At 39.4% G+C, this 16,939-nt stretch overlaps 1 protein-coding gene across 1 annotated transcript; it reads right to left on the bottom strand.

The window, feature by feature from the left end:
* Positions 1–11,701: 11,701 nt before the first annotated feature.
* LOC127634437 (pentraxin fusion protein-like) lies at positions 11,702–15,237 on the bottom strand. Its single transcript, XM_052114003.1, has 3 exons — positions 15,177–15,237; positions 14,113–14,231; positions 11,702–14,035 (listed from the first exon to the last, which is right to left on the bottom strand). Exons 2-3 carry the CDS (start codon positions 14,171–14,173, stop codon positions 13,419–13,421), a joined length of 678 nt encoding a protein of 225 aa, XP_051969963.1. The 5' UTR covers positions 14,174–14,231; positions 15,177–15,237; the 3' UTR covers positions 11,702–13,418.
* Positions 15,238–16,939: the final 1,702 nt, after the last annotated feature.

Here is a 16,939-nt window from a genome sequence, read left to right as displayed (position 1 = left end):
CTGTGGTAAATAGACATTTAACCCACTGTAGTTTACTTGCTGTGGTAAATAGACATTTAACCCACTATAGTTTTCTTGCTGTGGTAAATAGACATTTAACCCACTATAGTTTACTTGCTGTGGTAAATAGACATTTAACCCACTATAGTTTAATTGCTGTGGTAAATATACGTTTAACCCACTATAGTTTACTTGCTGTGGTAAATAGACGTTTAACCCACTATAGTTTATTTGCTGTGGTAAATAGACGTTTAACCCACTATAGTTTATTTTCGGTGGTAAATAGACGTTTAACCCACTATAGTTTATTTTCAGTGGTAAATAGACGTTTAACCCACTATAGTTTATTTTCAGTGGTAAATAGACGTTTAACCCACTATAGTTTATTTTCGGTGGTAAATAGACGTTTAACCCACTATAGTTTATTTTCGGTGGTAAATAGACGTTTAACCCACTATAGTTTACTTGCTGTGGTAAATAGACGTTTAACCCACTATAGTTTAATTTCGGTGGTAAATAGACGTTTAACCCACTATAGTTTATTTGCTGTGGTAAATAGACGTTTAACCCACTATAGTTTATTTTCGGTGGTAAATAGACGTTTAACCCACTATAGTTTATTTTCGGTGGTAAATAGCCGTTTAACCCACTATAGTTTATTTTCGGTGGTAAATAGACGTTTAACCCACTATAGTTTATTTGCTGTGGTAAATAGACGTTTAACCCACTATAGTTTATTTGCTGTGGTAAATAGACGTTTAACCCACTATAGTTTATTTTCGGTGGTAAATAGACGTTTAACCCACTATAGTTTATTTTCGGTGGTAAATAGACGTTTAACCCACTATAGTTTATTTTCGGTGGTAAATAGACGTTTAACCCACTATAGTTTATTTTCGGTGGTAAAGAGACGTTTAACCCACTATAGTTTACTTGCTGTGGTAAATAGACGTTTAACCCACTATAGTTTATTTGCTGTGGTAAATAGACGTTTAACCCACTATAGTTTATTTTCGGTGGTAAATAGACGTTTAACCCACTATAGTTTATTTTCGGTGGTAAATAGACGTTTAACCCACTATAGTTTATTTTCGGTGGTAAATAGACGTTTAACCCACTATAGTTTATTTGCTGTGGTAAATAGACGTTTAACCCACTATAGTTTATTTTCGGTGGTAAATAGACGTTTAACCCACTATAGTTTACTTGCTGTGGCAAATAGATGTTTAACCCACTATAGTTTACTTGCTGTGGTAAATAGACGTTTAACCCACTATAGTTTACTTGCTGTGGTAAATAGATGTTTAACCCACTATAGTTTACTTGCTGTGGTAAATAGACGTTTAACCCACTATAGTTTACTTGCTGTGGTAAATAGACGTTTAACCCACTATAGTTTACTTGCTGTGGTAAATAGACATTTAACCCACTATAGTTTACTTCCATGTTGCATAGTGACCATAAATATTACTGTCTTTAGTTTATTTTGAATCTCTGACAGGTAGATTAGCCTCTGACCCTTTCAGTAGAGGACGTGTCTTATATGGGCCATCTCTGCACCTTTATTTGTCTTTCTTTGGTGTGCTAATTACATATGCATTTCCTTTTAGCACTTATGCATGCTTTTGTGCATCTCTGCGTGGTTGTTTTCATATTAGTCAAACTTATATTAGCATCTGCATGTGTGTGTGTGTTTGTGCCCGGCTTTTTGCCACAAGGCATATTAAGCCATAACATTCCCACTGTGAATTATCCCTCTACATGTGATTTTTAATCATCTCATTCTTGCTCCGCCTGTCTCTCTCTCTCTCCATCGCCCCCAGTCTCACCCTCTCTCTTGTTCACTGGCAGCTTGCATATGTTCATAAGGGTGAGTGACGACACCTCCGAAATCATCTAGGGGCAACCGCCAGGGAATTCAGCGCTCAAAGCCGTGCGGTCTGTCTGGATGATTCCAGTTTGGTTCCATGTTCAATTCTAGTATCTAATTATTTAATGGTATATTACTTTAGATATTATTATATATTCAATATTTAGTTTTTTAGAAATGTCCCTTGTTTATTAAAAAAGAAGCAAAAATTTTGGTTACAGTAAGCCAAACGTAAACATCATATGTTTCTATGTCTGCTCTTCAGGACCAAGGTGTTTGATGGTCAATTTTTCTTGAATTTGCAATGGAATTGACATGCTGTTACATACACGTTCATTGATAGCGCTTGCCATGTTCGCATCCTGTCACACTGCCGGTGTGCATCAATACTAAAGTTAAATTTGTTTTGGCGCTATGTTTATGGGCAGATTTATTCCTGACACAATGGGTCTCAATGAGGGCTTGTTGCAGTACCGCGTTTGACCACAAATTTCCATTGAGAAATCTGAGGGGGCGCTGTGGAGTTCTGGAGGGCAGCAGACTCTCTGCCCCACATGCTCATATGTCTATATCAAACACGGAGTAACGGAGCTTTCAGCTAATTTACGACTTAAAAATAGCATAAAACGTATACTAGGCCTGCTTTAAATACACACGTCAGCATTTTGAACAAATTTACGGGCAAACATATTACATTAATGGCAGTTTATAGTATGGATCTATGTTTTATTTAGGCAGGGCTCTGCCCTAGCTGCCCATATAGGACAGCCGTGCCTGTCGAGAGGGACAGTAAATGTAAAAATGAAGTGTTATATAGTTTGTCTTTGTGCAAAATAAATGTAAAGGGGAAGACTTGTTAGGGTTTAATTTTTTGTTGTGTTATTTAGAAGAGTTTCTGTTATGTTGGAGTGTTGGATCTTGAGCGTAAGTTGAGGACAGGTACAAGTTAAAAACGTTTTAATTTGCTTTACTCATTGAGCAATTGCTATGCTAATCAAAGCAAAGATGGAAATAATGGTAATTTTAAACGTGTGATTGTGTCATCTCCTTTTGCGTTCCACAGAAGAAAGAAAGTCATATAGGTTGGAACAACAACGAGGGTGAGTAAATGATTACCAGATTTTCATTTTTGCTTGAATTAATTTGCCACAAAGGCAAAACACAGTAACTACGCCAACACTTAAATTACAGTAATAACCCTCCTGTTGTGTTATTTTTTGACCCGGGAGAGGTAGATAATTTTTTTAAATACCACATATTTTTTAGTACGGGAACCAAACTTTGTTTTTTTTCAAGACTATCAAAATACACATAATAATTGTTTTATTTTTTCATAAAATTGTTTAAGAGATATAACCATTCAAAAAAACCTTTTGCATCTTTTGAGTTTGTGAGTTAATTTTGACCCATTTTGACCCATCAAAAATGGCATCAATTGTGGCTTTACACATTATCTATGAATTCGATTTTTACTCATAAACACTTCACTTACATTTAGACTCTTTCCCGTACTCTCTCTCTCTCTCTCACACACACACACACACACACACACACACACACACACACACACACACACACACACACACACACACATGTTGTGTTTCCATGTTTTATGGGGACTTTCCATAGACATAATGGTTTTTATACTGTACAAACTTTATATTCTATCCCTAAACCTAACCCTACCCTAAACCTAACCCTCACAGAAAACTTTCTGCATTTTTACATTTTCAAAAAACATAATTTAGTATGATTTATAAGCTGTTTTCCTCATGGGGACCGACAAAATGTCCCCACAAGGTCAAAAATTTCGGATTTTACTATCCTTATGGGGACATTTGGTCCCCACAAAGTGATAAATACACGCTCACACACACACACACACACACACACACACACACACACACACACACACACACACACACACACACACACACACACCTGTACAAAACAGACATGACAGATGTAACAAACATTACAAATAAATCAAAGGTACTACTTTCTACAGTAGTGGGATAAATTTACCATCTCACACATTCGGGTTATACAGTATGCAAGTCTTTTTGCCACCTCTGAAAGGTCACCTTTGACACTAAAGGTGTAAGAAAAGATCAGAGTTTTTGTCTTCCTCAGATGTTTCGGGAGAGATCTTGGAACGAGTGCTGTGATATGCAGCGCTGAGGCAGAAACTCTACAGTTTTAAATGCTACACTTGTGTTGCTAAGTGTGTGTGTGACTATGTATGTGTGTGGGTGTGTGTTAGTGCTGCTTTTTTGTCCTGATCCAGTTTGACTCTAATGGGGCCCAGTGGTGAATTTTTCATTCTACCCAGAGGGAAGCAACAAACAGCAGAAAGAAGAGAGAGAGAGAGAGAGAGAGAGAGAGAGAGAGAGAGAGAGAGAGAGAGAGAGAGAGAGAGAGAGAGAGAGAGAGAGCGAGAGAGGGAAATGTACTTTTTTAGACATACCTGGTTTCTCCATTGCAATTAATGCATGTACAGAACAGCAACCGTGCACTTGCAAAACACTGCTGTGAAGTTCTTCTGACACCAATTGCTCTTTTTCTAATTATTTCCTTCCTCTCTCTTCTATCACTGTAAATAAGGAGTCATAACAAGGACACAAATTAATTAAATAAATAAAGTTCTTATTACTTTAAAAGACTTTAAAAGTTCACGCAAAATTGAAAATTATGACATCATTCACTCACCCTCATGTCGTTCCAAACCCATATGACTTTCTTTCTTTGGTGGAACACAAAACCTCTCAAGTCTCTGTGACACTCTCAGGTCAGTTAAAATGGAAAGTAAGGAAGCAGGAACCAACTTACACACTTCAGGATGATTTAGTCGCTTTACAGCTGGCACAAAAAACTCATCAGCTTTCAACATAAAGTCCTTTCCTCAAGGTTGAACATAAAGTCACGCTGCCCCCCAGCATTGTAAGCTTCAGGTCTCCTCTCCACTCACTACGGCTTCGCAGCTTTTTTTTCCAGAGATAATTTCCCCAGGTGTCAATCCTTACCACTCTCTCTCTCCTGGAGTCACTCTCCACTGGTGTCGCTCAGCCACGCCTATACCTCCACATGCCCCCATTGCTCGACTCAGGCCAGGGCTGTCACTTACCCCCCTCCCCCACCCCCTTTTCTAGAAAGGAAATCTGCCACAGCCATCTGCGCCCCTAGCCTGTGGATCACCTTGAACTTAAAAGGCTGGAGAGCCAGATACCAACAAGTGACCCATGTGTTGGAATCCTTCATGTGATGGAGCCACTGGAGCGGGGTGTGGTCCCTAAGTGAGAGTTTGCGACTTAATGTACAGCATGGGGCGCTGCTCCCCCTCCAACATCTGGGACAGTACTGCTCCCAATCCCCTGTTCGGTAAATATTCTATTTACCGTCTGCAAGAAATAGGGAGAGAGTAGTCTGGAGAGTGTAACAACAGCCTGCCAAAAGTGCAGTTTTCACCCGTGTGAACACCTACTGACACGGCTCTGTCCACTGGACTGGATCTGGTGCCCCCTTTTTAGTAAAATCAGTCAGTAGGCTGGTGACAGTCCAATAGTTAGGCTCAAATCTGCAATAATAGTCATCCCCAGGAACTGTCTCACCGTGTTTTGGTTTTAGGTCTCAGGCAGGCTGCATTTGCTGTGGTTTTATCAATTTGGTGCCGCACCTGCCCGTGACCCAAGTTAAAGCCCAGATACTGTACTTCCACCCACCCAGCTGTGCACTTCTTTGGGTTTGCAGTGAGTCCTGCTCATCTCAACAAACTCAGGACAGCCCTCAGATGCTGCAGGTGCATCCAGATAGGCAGCGCCGTAAGTAGTGTGCGGTCTGAGGATTTGGTTCATGAGCCTCTGAAACGTAGCCAGGACACCGAACAAACCAAATGGAAGCGTAACATATCCGAACGGTGTGGAAAATGCCATCTTCTCATGGGATATGGGAGTTAAGGGAATCTGCCAATATCCCTTTGTTAAATCCAGTGTCTAACAAAAGCGAGCCGTGCCTAACTGGTTGAGCAGTTCACCAATCCGATGCATTAGGTTATGCATCAAATTTAGACACTACATTGACTTTCCTATAATCCACACATAAATGGACCAAACCATCGCTCTTTGGATCCAGCGTGAATAAGATTCTATAGTGTCTGATTAAATTGTTCGACCAAGCTGTCCGGTTGGGGGTGGTAAATGCTGGTCTGAAAGGATTTCTTTCGGAATCCTCACTCAGTAGATTATTCGGAAGAGTACCTCTGCAACACTGCATGCTGAGATATTGCACAGAGGCACTGCTTCCGAATATCATGTTGCATAGTCCACCAGAACACAAAGCGATGCCAGCGTTCCATCCAATCTAATGGCTCGACAAGGTCCATGCCAATTCTTTTGAACCTCAATCAATGGAAGAGGGCACAATGGCACTTTTGGGGTGGCCGCGGGATTCACCAGCTGACATTCATGACATCCTCACACCACCTGAAAACATTCCTGTGAATGGGCCATCAGGCGGTTTAGTGTTATTTCCTGCCCTAAGTGACCCATCGTCGGATTATAATGAGCCATCTGGAATAACAATCCCCATGCACACACCTTACCTTCACCATCCTACCTGTATCCAAAGCCTCGGATTGAACCAAGCCATGGTGAATGGTGGTTTGATTACAACCTGAATCCACCAAGGCTTGAGTTGTACCCTCCTTAATACTGACAGGTATCCAGTCCACTCCTGCTCGATTGGGGTCGGCCTGTGGCCTGTCGGGGATCCGGACCAATGTCTCCACCTCTAATCGCGGGGCATCGGTGCTAGAAGTGCCCTGGTTCCCTGCAGTGCCAACAGACTGGCCCAGACTTCACACCTGCACATGTGGTGGCGGATTCACCAACCAGAGGAAGAGAGCAGAGGGAAACTGGCAGGTTGAAAGATACCCGAGCCCGGGGAACCGGTTTAGGGAATACAACTTCCCGTTTCCGGGGAGTAGGAACAGGATGAGGACAAGAGGAATGGAAGGGGAAAGAAAGAGAGAGAGAGAGAGAGAGAGAGATGGCGCCACATTCCGCTGTTAGCAACCACCTCTGGCAGGAGTCACAAAACTGATGAGCAAAGGCAAATGGGTGGCCAAGCTCACCAAGCATCAGAGAACAGAACCACTTGCGATGCTGTTCTGGACTTTGACCAACCTACAGGATGGGTTGCAAGCTGGGCCTCCCCAGTCAACAGCGACAAGAGTTGGACCATCCGTTCAAACAACTCTATAAAGGCATCCGGGTCAACCTGTGGGCCCTTTTTAAGAGCGTGACGTGGGGAATGGGCGAAGCTGTGTCCAGGGTCATGGCTGCAGTTTCCTCCTTGGGCAACAAGCTCCACAATACCTGCCAGTCCTCAGCCTGGGTCTGAAGGAGCGCACGGAACTGCTGCTCCTGCTCTGCAGATTCACTAAGGCTTGGTGCTGAGTGTGGTGGATAACAGCGAGGGTCTTGATCACCTCGGTCTGCGGAGAGGACTCCATAATGGTGATTTCTTCATTAGTCCTGGGTTTTGGCACAACTGTGAGACTCTCAGGTCAGTTAAAAGGGAAAGTAAGGAAGTGGGAACCAGCTTACACACTTCAGGGTGATTTATTTTAGTCGCTTTCAACATAATGTCCTTTCCTCAAGGTTCAACAAAGGTACGCTACCCTCCGCAGTGTTGTAAGCTTCAGGTCTCCTCTCCCCTCACTGCGGCTCATCTGCTCTTTTATCTCCTTCTAGCTTTCACTGTTAATACAAAACAGCTGTCAGAGATAATTTCCCCAGGTGCCAATCCTTACCTTTCTCACTTTCCCGGCCTCACTCTCCACAGACGTCGCTCGGCCACGCTCATATCACCAGTCTCATTTACGCTTGTCAGGTTTTGATGTTGATCGAAAACCATTGTTTTTTTGTCTCATGACAGAAGTATTTTGGAGCTACGTGCCGCAATTTTCAGCTAATAATGATTTAAATTTTGTTCACACAAAGATATGGTTTCAGATCACTTTAAATGTAGTGCACCAGTGGGATGGCCTACTTTTATGGTACTTTTTAAAGCTCAACAGCCATTGGTCACTGTCTGCTTTCATTTTTTTTTTGGTGAGTAAATAATGTAAAAACATTAAAAACTATTTATTTTAACTTCTTTCGAAAACTGGAAAAAGTAATCCAATGATATGTAGAGTTTCATATAATAGTGCAACTGACAAACTGCTATAACATTATTTTACTGCACAACATTTTTCTTCTTTAGACTAATCACACTCAGAAATTGGCTCTCACACACACACACACACACACACACACACACACACACACACACACACACACACACACACACACACACACACACACACTCTAATATGTTGTAATTTCTGCAGGAGAGCCCAGGGAATGCTACATGCCTCACTCCACCATGGCTTTTAGCCCTGTCTTACTTATGCAAATATCTTTTACCTTGAAATCTATTTGAAGTAGCTTGAAGGGCTCCAGAATGTTGTCCTGCTGTCTTACACACACACACACACACACACACACACACACACACACACACACACACACACACACACACACACACACACACACACACACACACACAAACACACAAACACACAACACACACACACACACACACACACATTCCTGCTCTCTGCCCCAGCGGCCTGCCCCGCTTCATCTCTCTTCCATCATGTGGAAAACTTTTTACTAGCACAAAAATGCAGACACATGCCAACACCCACACTCTCTCTCATCCTCAGATGACACATAAATGATTCATTATTTGCAGATTAATTTAAACCAGAGGTTCCAACATTTTTAACAAGCCTAACCTATGACCTAGGTTTTTTAATACGTTTTTAGTAAATTTAACCTTTCACTAAATATCTCACATAATTTCTGGATGTGGACATATGAAATATTTCAATTTATTTCAAAATATTTCAATCGTTTCGCTTCAGAAGACATCAATTAATCCAATGGAGTCATGGATTACTTTTATGATGGCTATGTGTATTTTTGAGCTTCAAAAATGTTGACTGTACTAAATGCAGTCATGTGTCAAATGCTTTCATATTCGTTAAAGGTCAAAAGAGTATATATACTTTGAAAGCAACACGGTCGATGGGGTGAAGTATATGAAGTAATCCCAAACACTTAAGGCTAAAATATAATGAAGCGTCGCACTTACAGTACATTTACATATTTGGCAGACATTTTTATCCAAAGTGACTTACAGTGCATTCAAGGTATACATTGTTTCAGTTTATCAGTTTATGTGTTTCCTGGGAATCAAACCCATTATCTTGGCATTGCAGGTGCCAAGCTCTACCAGCTGAGCTACAGGAACACAGTTTGTGTGACACATAATTAGTCATCGTGGCCTTTCCGCATACGGACAGTTCTGTGCACTTTGTCAGCATATGCGCCTGCCATTGACTGTACTAAAGCAGACATAGTGTGCATGCATCAAACGCAACTGCATGCACTCGTGGTAAAAAAATGATACTTTTAAAGGCTGACTGCTTGACCATGTTTGAGACAGAAAGGCCCTTGGAAAAACGAAGTAGCCTATAGCTAAGCCTTGTGTCCCATTATACCCTCTACACGTTTGGGAATGTATATCTTCCACAGACACTTTACAAAAAGTATTATGAGTTTGGAAAGACATGATGGTGTGTTTCACAGGTGTGTCACATAGCGTAGAGGCCTACTACTGACCTGAATCACTGTTGGTGGTGAATCGATTCAGAAAAACGAGTTCATCACCCAGTAAGTCGTGTTTACATGCATGTTCTTACACCGATTATGCTTAATAAGCCAACAACGAGTGCAGTCATGTAAATGCAATAAACCGTGTTCCTTTATCGCCGTAAAAGCAATAAACGGCTTATGTATAACCCCACTGACAAGGGTAGATTTTTGCCCATTACTCCAATTTCACGTGCTATATAAACACCTCACCCGGTGTTCTTGCCGGCTCATCCAGTGTGTCCACATGTTGAGCTCATGCCTCTTCACAGTTTGACATCAAATGCAGAGAATAATAAGATTATATCAAATGTCATATAAACGTGGACTTCTTGCCGATTTTAGAGAGTAATCATCATATTGGTGTGCATGTAAATGGGCTCATTTACTTACAGTAGGGTGACCAGACTTCCCCATTTTTGATGGTCTGTCCCCGACTAGATCTGTCCCTGGAAATGTCCCCGTTTTTATTGCGCTTACAACACAGTCCACAAAGTGAAAATACATGGTAAGAAAGCCCCTATTACAGCCTACTGGCAACAAGGTTAATTGTGTGATGTTTACTGTGACCAACAGAGGGGGCTGCTCGCTAAAACAGGTTTAAGTCATTCATCTTTACTGATTACTTGTTCGTGTCAGTTTTGCCATTAAGAAGTGGATCAGGGAGCATTGCGCTAAGGACTATGCACAGAACATAGCCTGCGTATTTCCGGTCAAATCTCTGGGGGCTAACAATCTTCCAGTATCGTTACTCAGCTAATGCAAATGTGTCACGAGTTGCACTATTCTTCCTAAAATATAGCAATATTTCACACACATTTTATTTATTTGGTAAAAGTATAAAAATGGTCACAGGAACAAGCCCCAAAAGTGTAAATACATACGTTTTTAAGCTTGCAGAATGATCATAATACCTAATAGATGCATATTAACGAATACAACCTTATTGTAAAATGTTAACGCACAATTGAATCTATATTTATCCTATCAAATTACTGCGTCATTGTTAACGGTCCTTTTTTTGCAAATAAAAAGAAAAAAGGAGAATAAAATGTTCACTTCTCTTTTTGAATTACTCAAAAATTAAGAGTAATCCCCTACTTTAATTTTTCTGAGAAAAAGTAATTTCATTACAGTCATTAATGACTTTGTAATGCATTACCCCAACACTGTGTATGATATACCTAGTTCATCAATAACTACATTCACTATGGTCAAAGTACAAAACAGCGAGTCACAAACTCTCCACAGACCTTCTTCAGAGTCCCGCCATATTTGATTTTTGACAGGAATGACAGCGGGCGAATTTCAGTAGAAAGTGAGCATCCCCTAATCACGCTGAGGGACAGATCCCTTGAAAGTGCACTCTGAAGGGAGCATGACATTACTGTATGAATGTATCCTTCGTTAACAGTCTTGTGGAAGGGAAAGACTCACTTTCTCACTTGCGTTTAAAACGACATTTCGAGTGGCGTCTGCTTCCCGCCATATAAAAACACCATTTGGAATTTGCCCTGTCTCTTTTCTGTGCTGTTGTTTAAATAGTTTTTGATCATTTCGTTCATAGATATCTAATATGAAAAATTGTATTCCTGCCAAAAACTTTTCAGTAGACAACAAATCTCTATAGTGTCATCTAGTGGTCGCCAGAGGGAACTGCATCACATTTATATGCCCATTTTACTCCACTGGAAACAAATACCAGATAAATGTGAACTTGTTAATAATGGTTAGCAAATACTTAACTTTGAAATTGTTCTCCGAGGTTGACGTGTCATGAATGGAAATAATGGTACATAAATCATGATCCAATCGATTATTATTTAAACCTGTGACAAACATACAATATAAGGCAAATCTCAATAATGCCTCCGAGTTGTGCAGCTGTTATCAGGGTCTCGGCTGCTTTTAGAAGTTCATGTTGTGATTGTCAATGAGCAAGGGCTGTTATTAATATTTAGGCAATGCAAAGTTTTTGCCTATTGGGTTATCTGTAAGTGCTGATATAAATAGTAAGTTGATGCATTCATATAATTGATTACATTTTTAAGAATTCATAGTTGACCATCTCAAGATTTTTATTTATTTTTTATTTTTTTATTGCAAAACAGGTCACACACTTTATTTGTTAGACAAAGGTTAAATGCATGGAAACCAAGATACATTATCATTAGAAAAAACATTTCCTAATCAGTGAAAAGATTTGTGTTTTATGTGTTTACAAAATGCTCATGCATTCAATTTAAATCATGCAATCTTTAGCACACTTTGTTTTCTTCCTCCATACTATTGAAACTAGTGTTATAAACAAATGCAATTCATACATTTAGTATTTTTTTCTACTTATACAATCAAATCACTTAATTTACTTGACAGTCATATACTTTAGGATTTCATATCATACATGTTGTTTGTCTGATGCTGCTCTCTTGTGGTCACATGCAGACTGCAGCAGTCATCAAATGTGATACTTATCACATCCTCTTTGTCTTTATAGTAAAATGTACATGTAAGAATTTGTCTATATTTAAAGTCAAATTGACTGATGATTGCAAGTGAAGCAGGTAAGACATGCAAACCATAATTTTGTATGTAGCTTACATTAAGAACATGTTAAAATATATGTAGTTTGTCTAGATTCATTCAAGAGAAAAAACAATGCCTGTTAGTCACAAATGTACTTACATTTACATTTATGCATTTGGCAGATGCTTTTATCCAAAGTGACTTACAGTGCCCTTATTACAGGGACAATCCCCCCGGAGCAACCTGGAGTTAAGTGCCTTACTCAAGGACACAATGGTGGTGGCTGTGGGGATCAAACCAGCAACCTTCTGATTACCAGTTATGTGCTTTAGCCCACTACGCCACCACCACTCCACTTTTACTTAATTACTTAATATTCAAAATAAAATAAGCCATATATTATATAACTCCAGTAAATTACGTTTCTAATAGAGGTCGACCGAGATTGGATTTTGCCGATACCGATAACTAAAGTGGTGAAAATGGTCGATTAATCGGCCGATAGTATTTTAAATCGATTTATGGAATGTAAAAAAAAAATTACATAGAGGATGCAAGAGTCACGATAAGTAAAATCCCAAATTCATGTTTGTTATGCAACCAAAATCCCAATAATAACCAGAAAAGGTTGAGATTTGGTGCATAACGTGGGACTTTTCATTATAAATAAGCCTGAAATGGACTGCAGGCTCTTTATTTGAGATATCTGCACTTCCAGCTCACACAAACACACAAAGGAAACAAAACATGCACTCTTACAATCATCTATAATGTATTAAAATAGAACCAATGAAGTAAACATTGCCAAATGTGCTAATAAATACTGTATGGGCAGTAATTAATAGCAGATCATCATACACAGATCATCAGCGATCGCTTGTCAATTGTAATATGTGTTTTTAAAAAAAATAACATTTCAGATTAATAATCATAAATTATACATAAACAGTGATGTCTTTATTTTTATATATTTTGTAATTTTTGTAGTCTATATATTAACCAAATAAAGGGTTTTGGCCACAGAGGAACAGGTAATAATAATAATAATAATAATAATAATAATAAGTATAAGTAACACAACTATCGGCACAGATTCATCGTAAAACCGATATATCGATCAAACTCAATTTTCTAATTAAACAGTTTCTAAAACCTTCACATAAACATTAATGTTCTGTTGTGTGATGCTGCAGAAATATTAGGATGTTTCAGCAGTTTTGTATTGTTAGAATGTGTGTGTGTGACCCTGCAAGGGAATATATTCAATCATCTTGCACCACCAGGACATTTCCAGTAATCTCATATTCTATGGTGTTCCAATCAAACACGTTTCCCTTTGGCACACGCTGTGCCTGGTTTAAATACAATGCTTTAATCTGACTCCCCGAGAGAACATAATCCCACATGTTCAGGTCCGTGAGCTCGCCGGCAAAACTCTGCACAGTCTCAAAGTCGCCCAGGTGTTTGTCGGCATCCTGGCCGAGCAGGGCCGTGCCTCGCGGACGGATGCTGTGACCCGGTTTGTACAGCTGGAACGCACTGCGGCGTCCATCCACCCAGAATGCGGTGAGCCCGGTCCGTGATGTCCAGGTGAGGCACATGTGAGACCGGAAGGTGGAGAGAGGAGGCAGGTGGAAGAACGCCCCATCGCCGCTGAGGTAGAAGGACACACGTCCATCTCTCTCTCTCCACACGTTTAGCTCGTCATAGTCAGGTGTGCGGTAGGCGAACAGGATGATCTGCCTCTCGCCCTGGAGCTCCGTCGCGACACGCATGCACAGTGTGAACGCCGAAAGCCCCAGTGGTTTTTTAGGAGTGAGTTTGACAAAGCTGAAATCGGTCTCGTACGGGAACAGAAGCACTTTACCACCAAGACCCACTGCAAGACAAAATAAGAAATATTAACCAATGAAAACACTACGTTTATATATGGTTCATTGATATAAAGTGCGATACCTTCGGAAGATGCTGAGGTCAGAGAGAATGCACAGAAAAGGAAAACCGATGATGCCAGCATCTTGCAGCAGGTCTCACTATTACAGACAAACTTTAATGCTGGCGTGACCAAGTTTTGTCTGAAAGTTGAAAATGATTTTAAAAGGTTGAATTATGAAGGTTTTGCAGGTCCGACAGAAAGGTTAGGGAGACAGACAGACAGATCGATACCCATCAGTGTAAGTCTATGGGATGTTTGGACACTTTGAAGGTCAGAAATGGAAAACCCAAAAGTCTGATCAGTTGGATAAGACGTGGTACACAAAGTTAGAAGGTCAAGTTTGGTGGATGTTGCTTGAAAGATAGGAAAAGTTACAATTTTGGTATTTGGGGATTTTGGAAAATCCCTAAACAAAGTCTGTAGAATAACACTGTTTTCTTTCATTCAACATCAATTTGTTCTCTTTAGTTTGTCTGAAAATAGACGCTACTGAACGTGAAAGATGGAGAAACGATGAAAAGGACTAAAGTAAAAGATCAAATCCTTAATTTAAACGAAAACTCAAATTCCCGTAAAATATTTCACACAAAATTCCAAATTCAAAAGACAAAACAAGAAAATAACCAGTATTTTGCATAAATATTTTAGCCTATTTTTAAGATTTATGCATTTCAATTTCATGACACAATTCTTTCAAATAATAATAAATAGAGTAATAAAAAAAAAAAATGACATTATATTAGGCTCACATTATCCTATAACAAATTTAATTTGCATAACGATTACATTTTTAAACCCTATTCTTTAAAGTTTATTTAGAATTTAGAAGCTGATTTAAAAATAAATAAATACAAATTCTATTGTGTCCGTTCAGGATGAATTTCAGTACTGTACATGTCTACTGTACTAAACTAAAGCCATTTCCTATTTTTCTCTATTGTTTTAATGTGAACTATGACCCCACGGATATTTATTGGTGAGATTCACCCCATTGTAAAACAGTACATTGTAACATTTATCACATTTAAGTTGCACAAAATAAGATTAAAGATAATGGTTAGAGTACATTTTCAGAAAAGCTTACCGTGTTGAAGATAATCGCTTATTTCTGCCTTAGAATAAAGAAACTCTGAGGCGCTTCCCTCCTTGTACGGTCCTGACATCATCACCTCAGCCAAACAAACAAAAGATGCTGTGTGTGCATTCATACAATCATGAGACCAGAAACTCATTAAAGAGAGACAAAGACAGGCTCGAATCTCTCTCACTATCAATCAAATAAACAGACAAAAATAAATGTCAAATATGTAGACATTGCGAGTTGAAAAGTCATTTAGTGATAATTTGGTGATTTAAAAGACTACCTATATGAAAACAATAATGCAAACCTTTTTCTTCTATGTCAAAATCTTATATAAATATAGTTGTGCAAAAGGCCAGCGGATGAATCATCTTTGGTTTAATGCAACCTGGCGACAATAAGTCATCATTTGCTCACCCTCATGTTGTTCCAAACCTGTATTTTGTTTTTCATCTATGGTTATTTAACAGAATTTTAGTTTTTCCTCAAATGAATGTGAAATCACATGACTTATGGCTTGTGCAGAAGAACATATCATTGGTTAGGTTTTGGTTTGGTGTTTGGTTTGGGGGGTTCGGTTAATAAAACATGCATTTCTCTTTACTGTATTAAAACTGCTCACTTTTGGTGCTCCTCCATGGACACTTCACCCAGACCGATTTTATGAAATGTCAACCAACTGTTTATGATTTCACTGTGAGATCAGTCAGAGTTAAAAGTCTTTTAAAATGAGTAATATGTGTTCACTTGGTTTAAGTTCAAATGCATGCTTGATTTATCTGATGTTATGTGGTAAAAACGGTCTTTTTGAGAATGTGTATTTGACATTACAACTGAATACAATCAGCACATTTCCATTTACGTCATAAATTGACATTTTCACCTCTGTCATTTCCCCTCTAAATCTCTGCGTCAAACTTGTCCAGATAATAATCTTGTGTATAAGAGTATTTGGGGTAAAAAGCCCCCCTGTTGCAGGGGTTAAAGGCCCCTATAAAACACATTGTTTTTCTTAAGCGGGGCGAATAGATTTGTTATTAAAAGAGCTTCAGGTGTTTGTGCGTCTCGTCTGTGTTGATATCAGACACACTAAAGAACATCTGCAAAGCCCTTGTGATTGTGTATGTATCCGTTTTAGTCCCCCCCCCCGATCTGACAGTTATTTCCTTTTAAAGCCGCTCATAAAGGCAAAGTTGAAACTCTTGTTTTAGCGCAGCGGTTGATTGACAGGTGAGGGCCGGTGCTTCACTTCTGCCGGTATGCATACAGGATGTATTAGCATTTAGCATTTATCATTAGCGATGTGGACACATGCTTTTTGACCATATTTAAATGTGGTTTCTGTGATCTGATCACAAAACATTTTAGACTCCGTTTATACCTGTATTTAGGGCTGACCGCATGTGATCGGATCTCCCGAAACGCATCTTAATACCAGGTGGAAACGGTTTCCTCGTTAAATCCCACACAAGCTCACAATATTTGCAAGTAGTCTCGTAATAAGCTGGATAATGAGCAATCAGACTCATTATATACAAAAGGTGGAGGTTCAGCTATTCAGCGATTTTTTTCATTTTTCTCACATTCCATAATTTTAACGCAAATCAATATTTTATGTCCATTTATCTGGTTAGTAGAAGTGTAATAAGCTTCATGTCGGGGTCCTGATCACCCTGTCTGGGTTTATTTTGAGGTATCAACCAGATGACTGTACATTATCCCTTACTTAGTGTAAATACCTTCTGCCATCTTTTTCTCGGGAGTAA

This window comes from Xyrauchen texanus, chromosome 41, assembly GCF_025860055.1.
Source record: "Xyrauchen texanus isolate HMW12.3.18 chromosome 41, RBS_HiC_50CHRs, whole genome shotgun sequence".
Classification (NCBI taxonomy): domain Eukaryota; kingdom Metazoa; phylum Chordata; class Actinopteri; order Cypriniformes; family Catostomidae; genus Xyrauchen; species Xyrauchen texanus.
The sequence above is the reverse complement of the archived record's forward strand: the minus strand, read 5'-3'. Positions and strand labels throughout refer to the sequence as shown.

What these genes read in the sequence shown, in the direction of transcription:
- LOC127634437 (XM_052114003.1), bottom strand. Translation starts at nt 14,173, where the DNA reads ATGCTGGCATCATCGGTTTTCCTTTTCTGTGCATTCTCTCTGACCTCA. An exon ending in GACCTCAGCATCTTCCGAAG is followed by an intron (nt 14,036 to 14,112) that starts GTATCGCACTTT and finishes TTTGTCTTGCAG; the next exon opens with TGGGTCTTGGTGGTAAAGTG.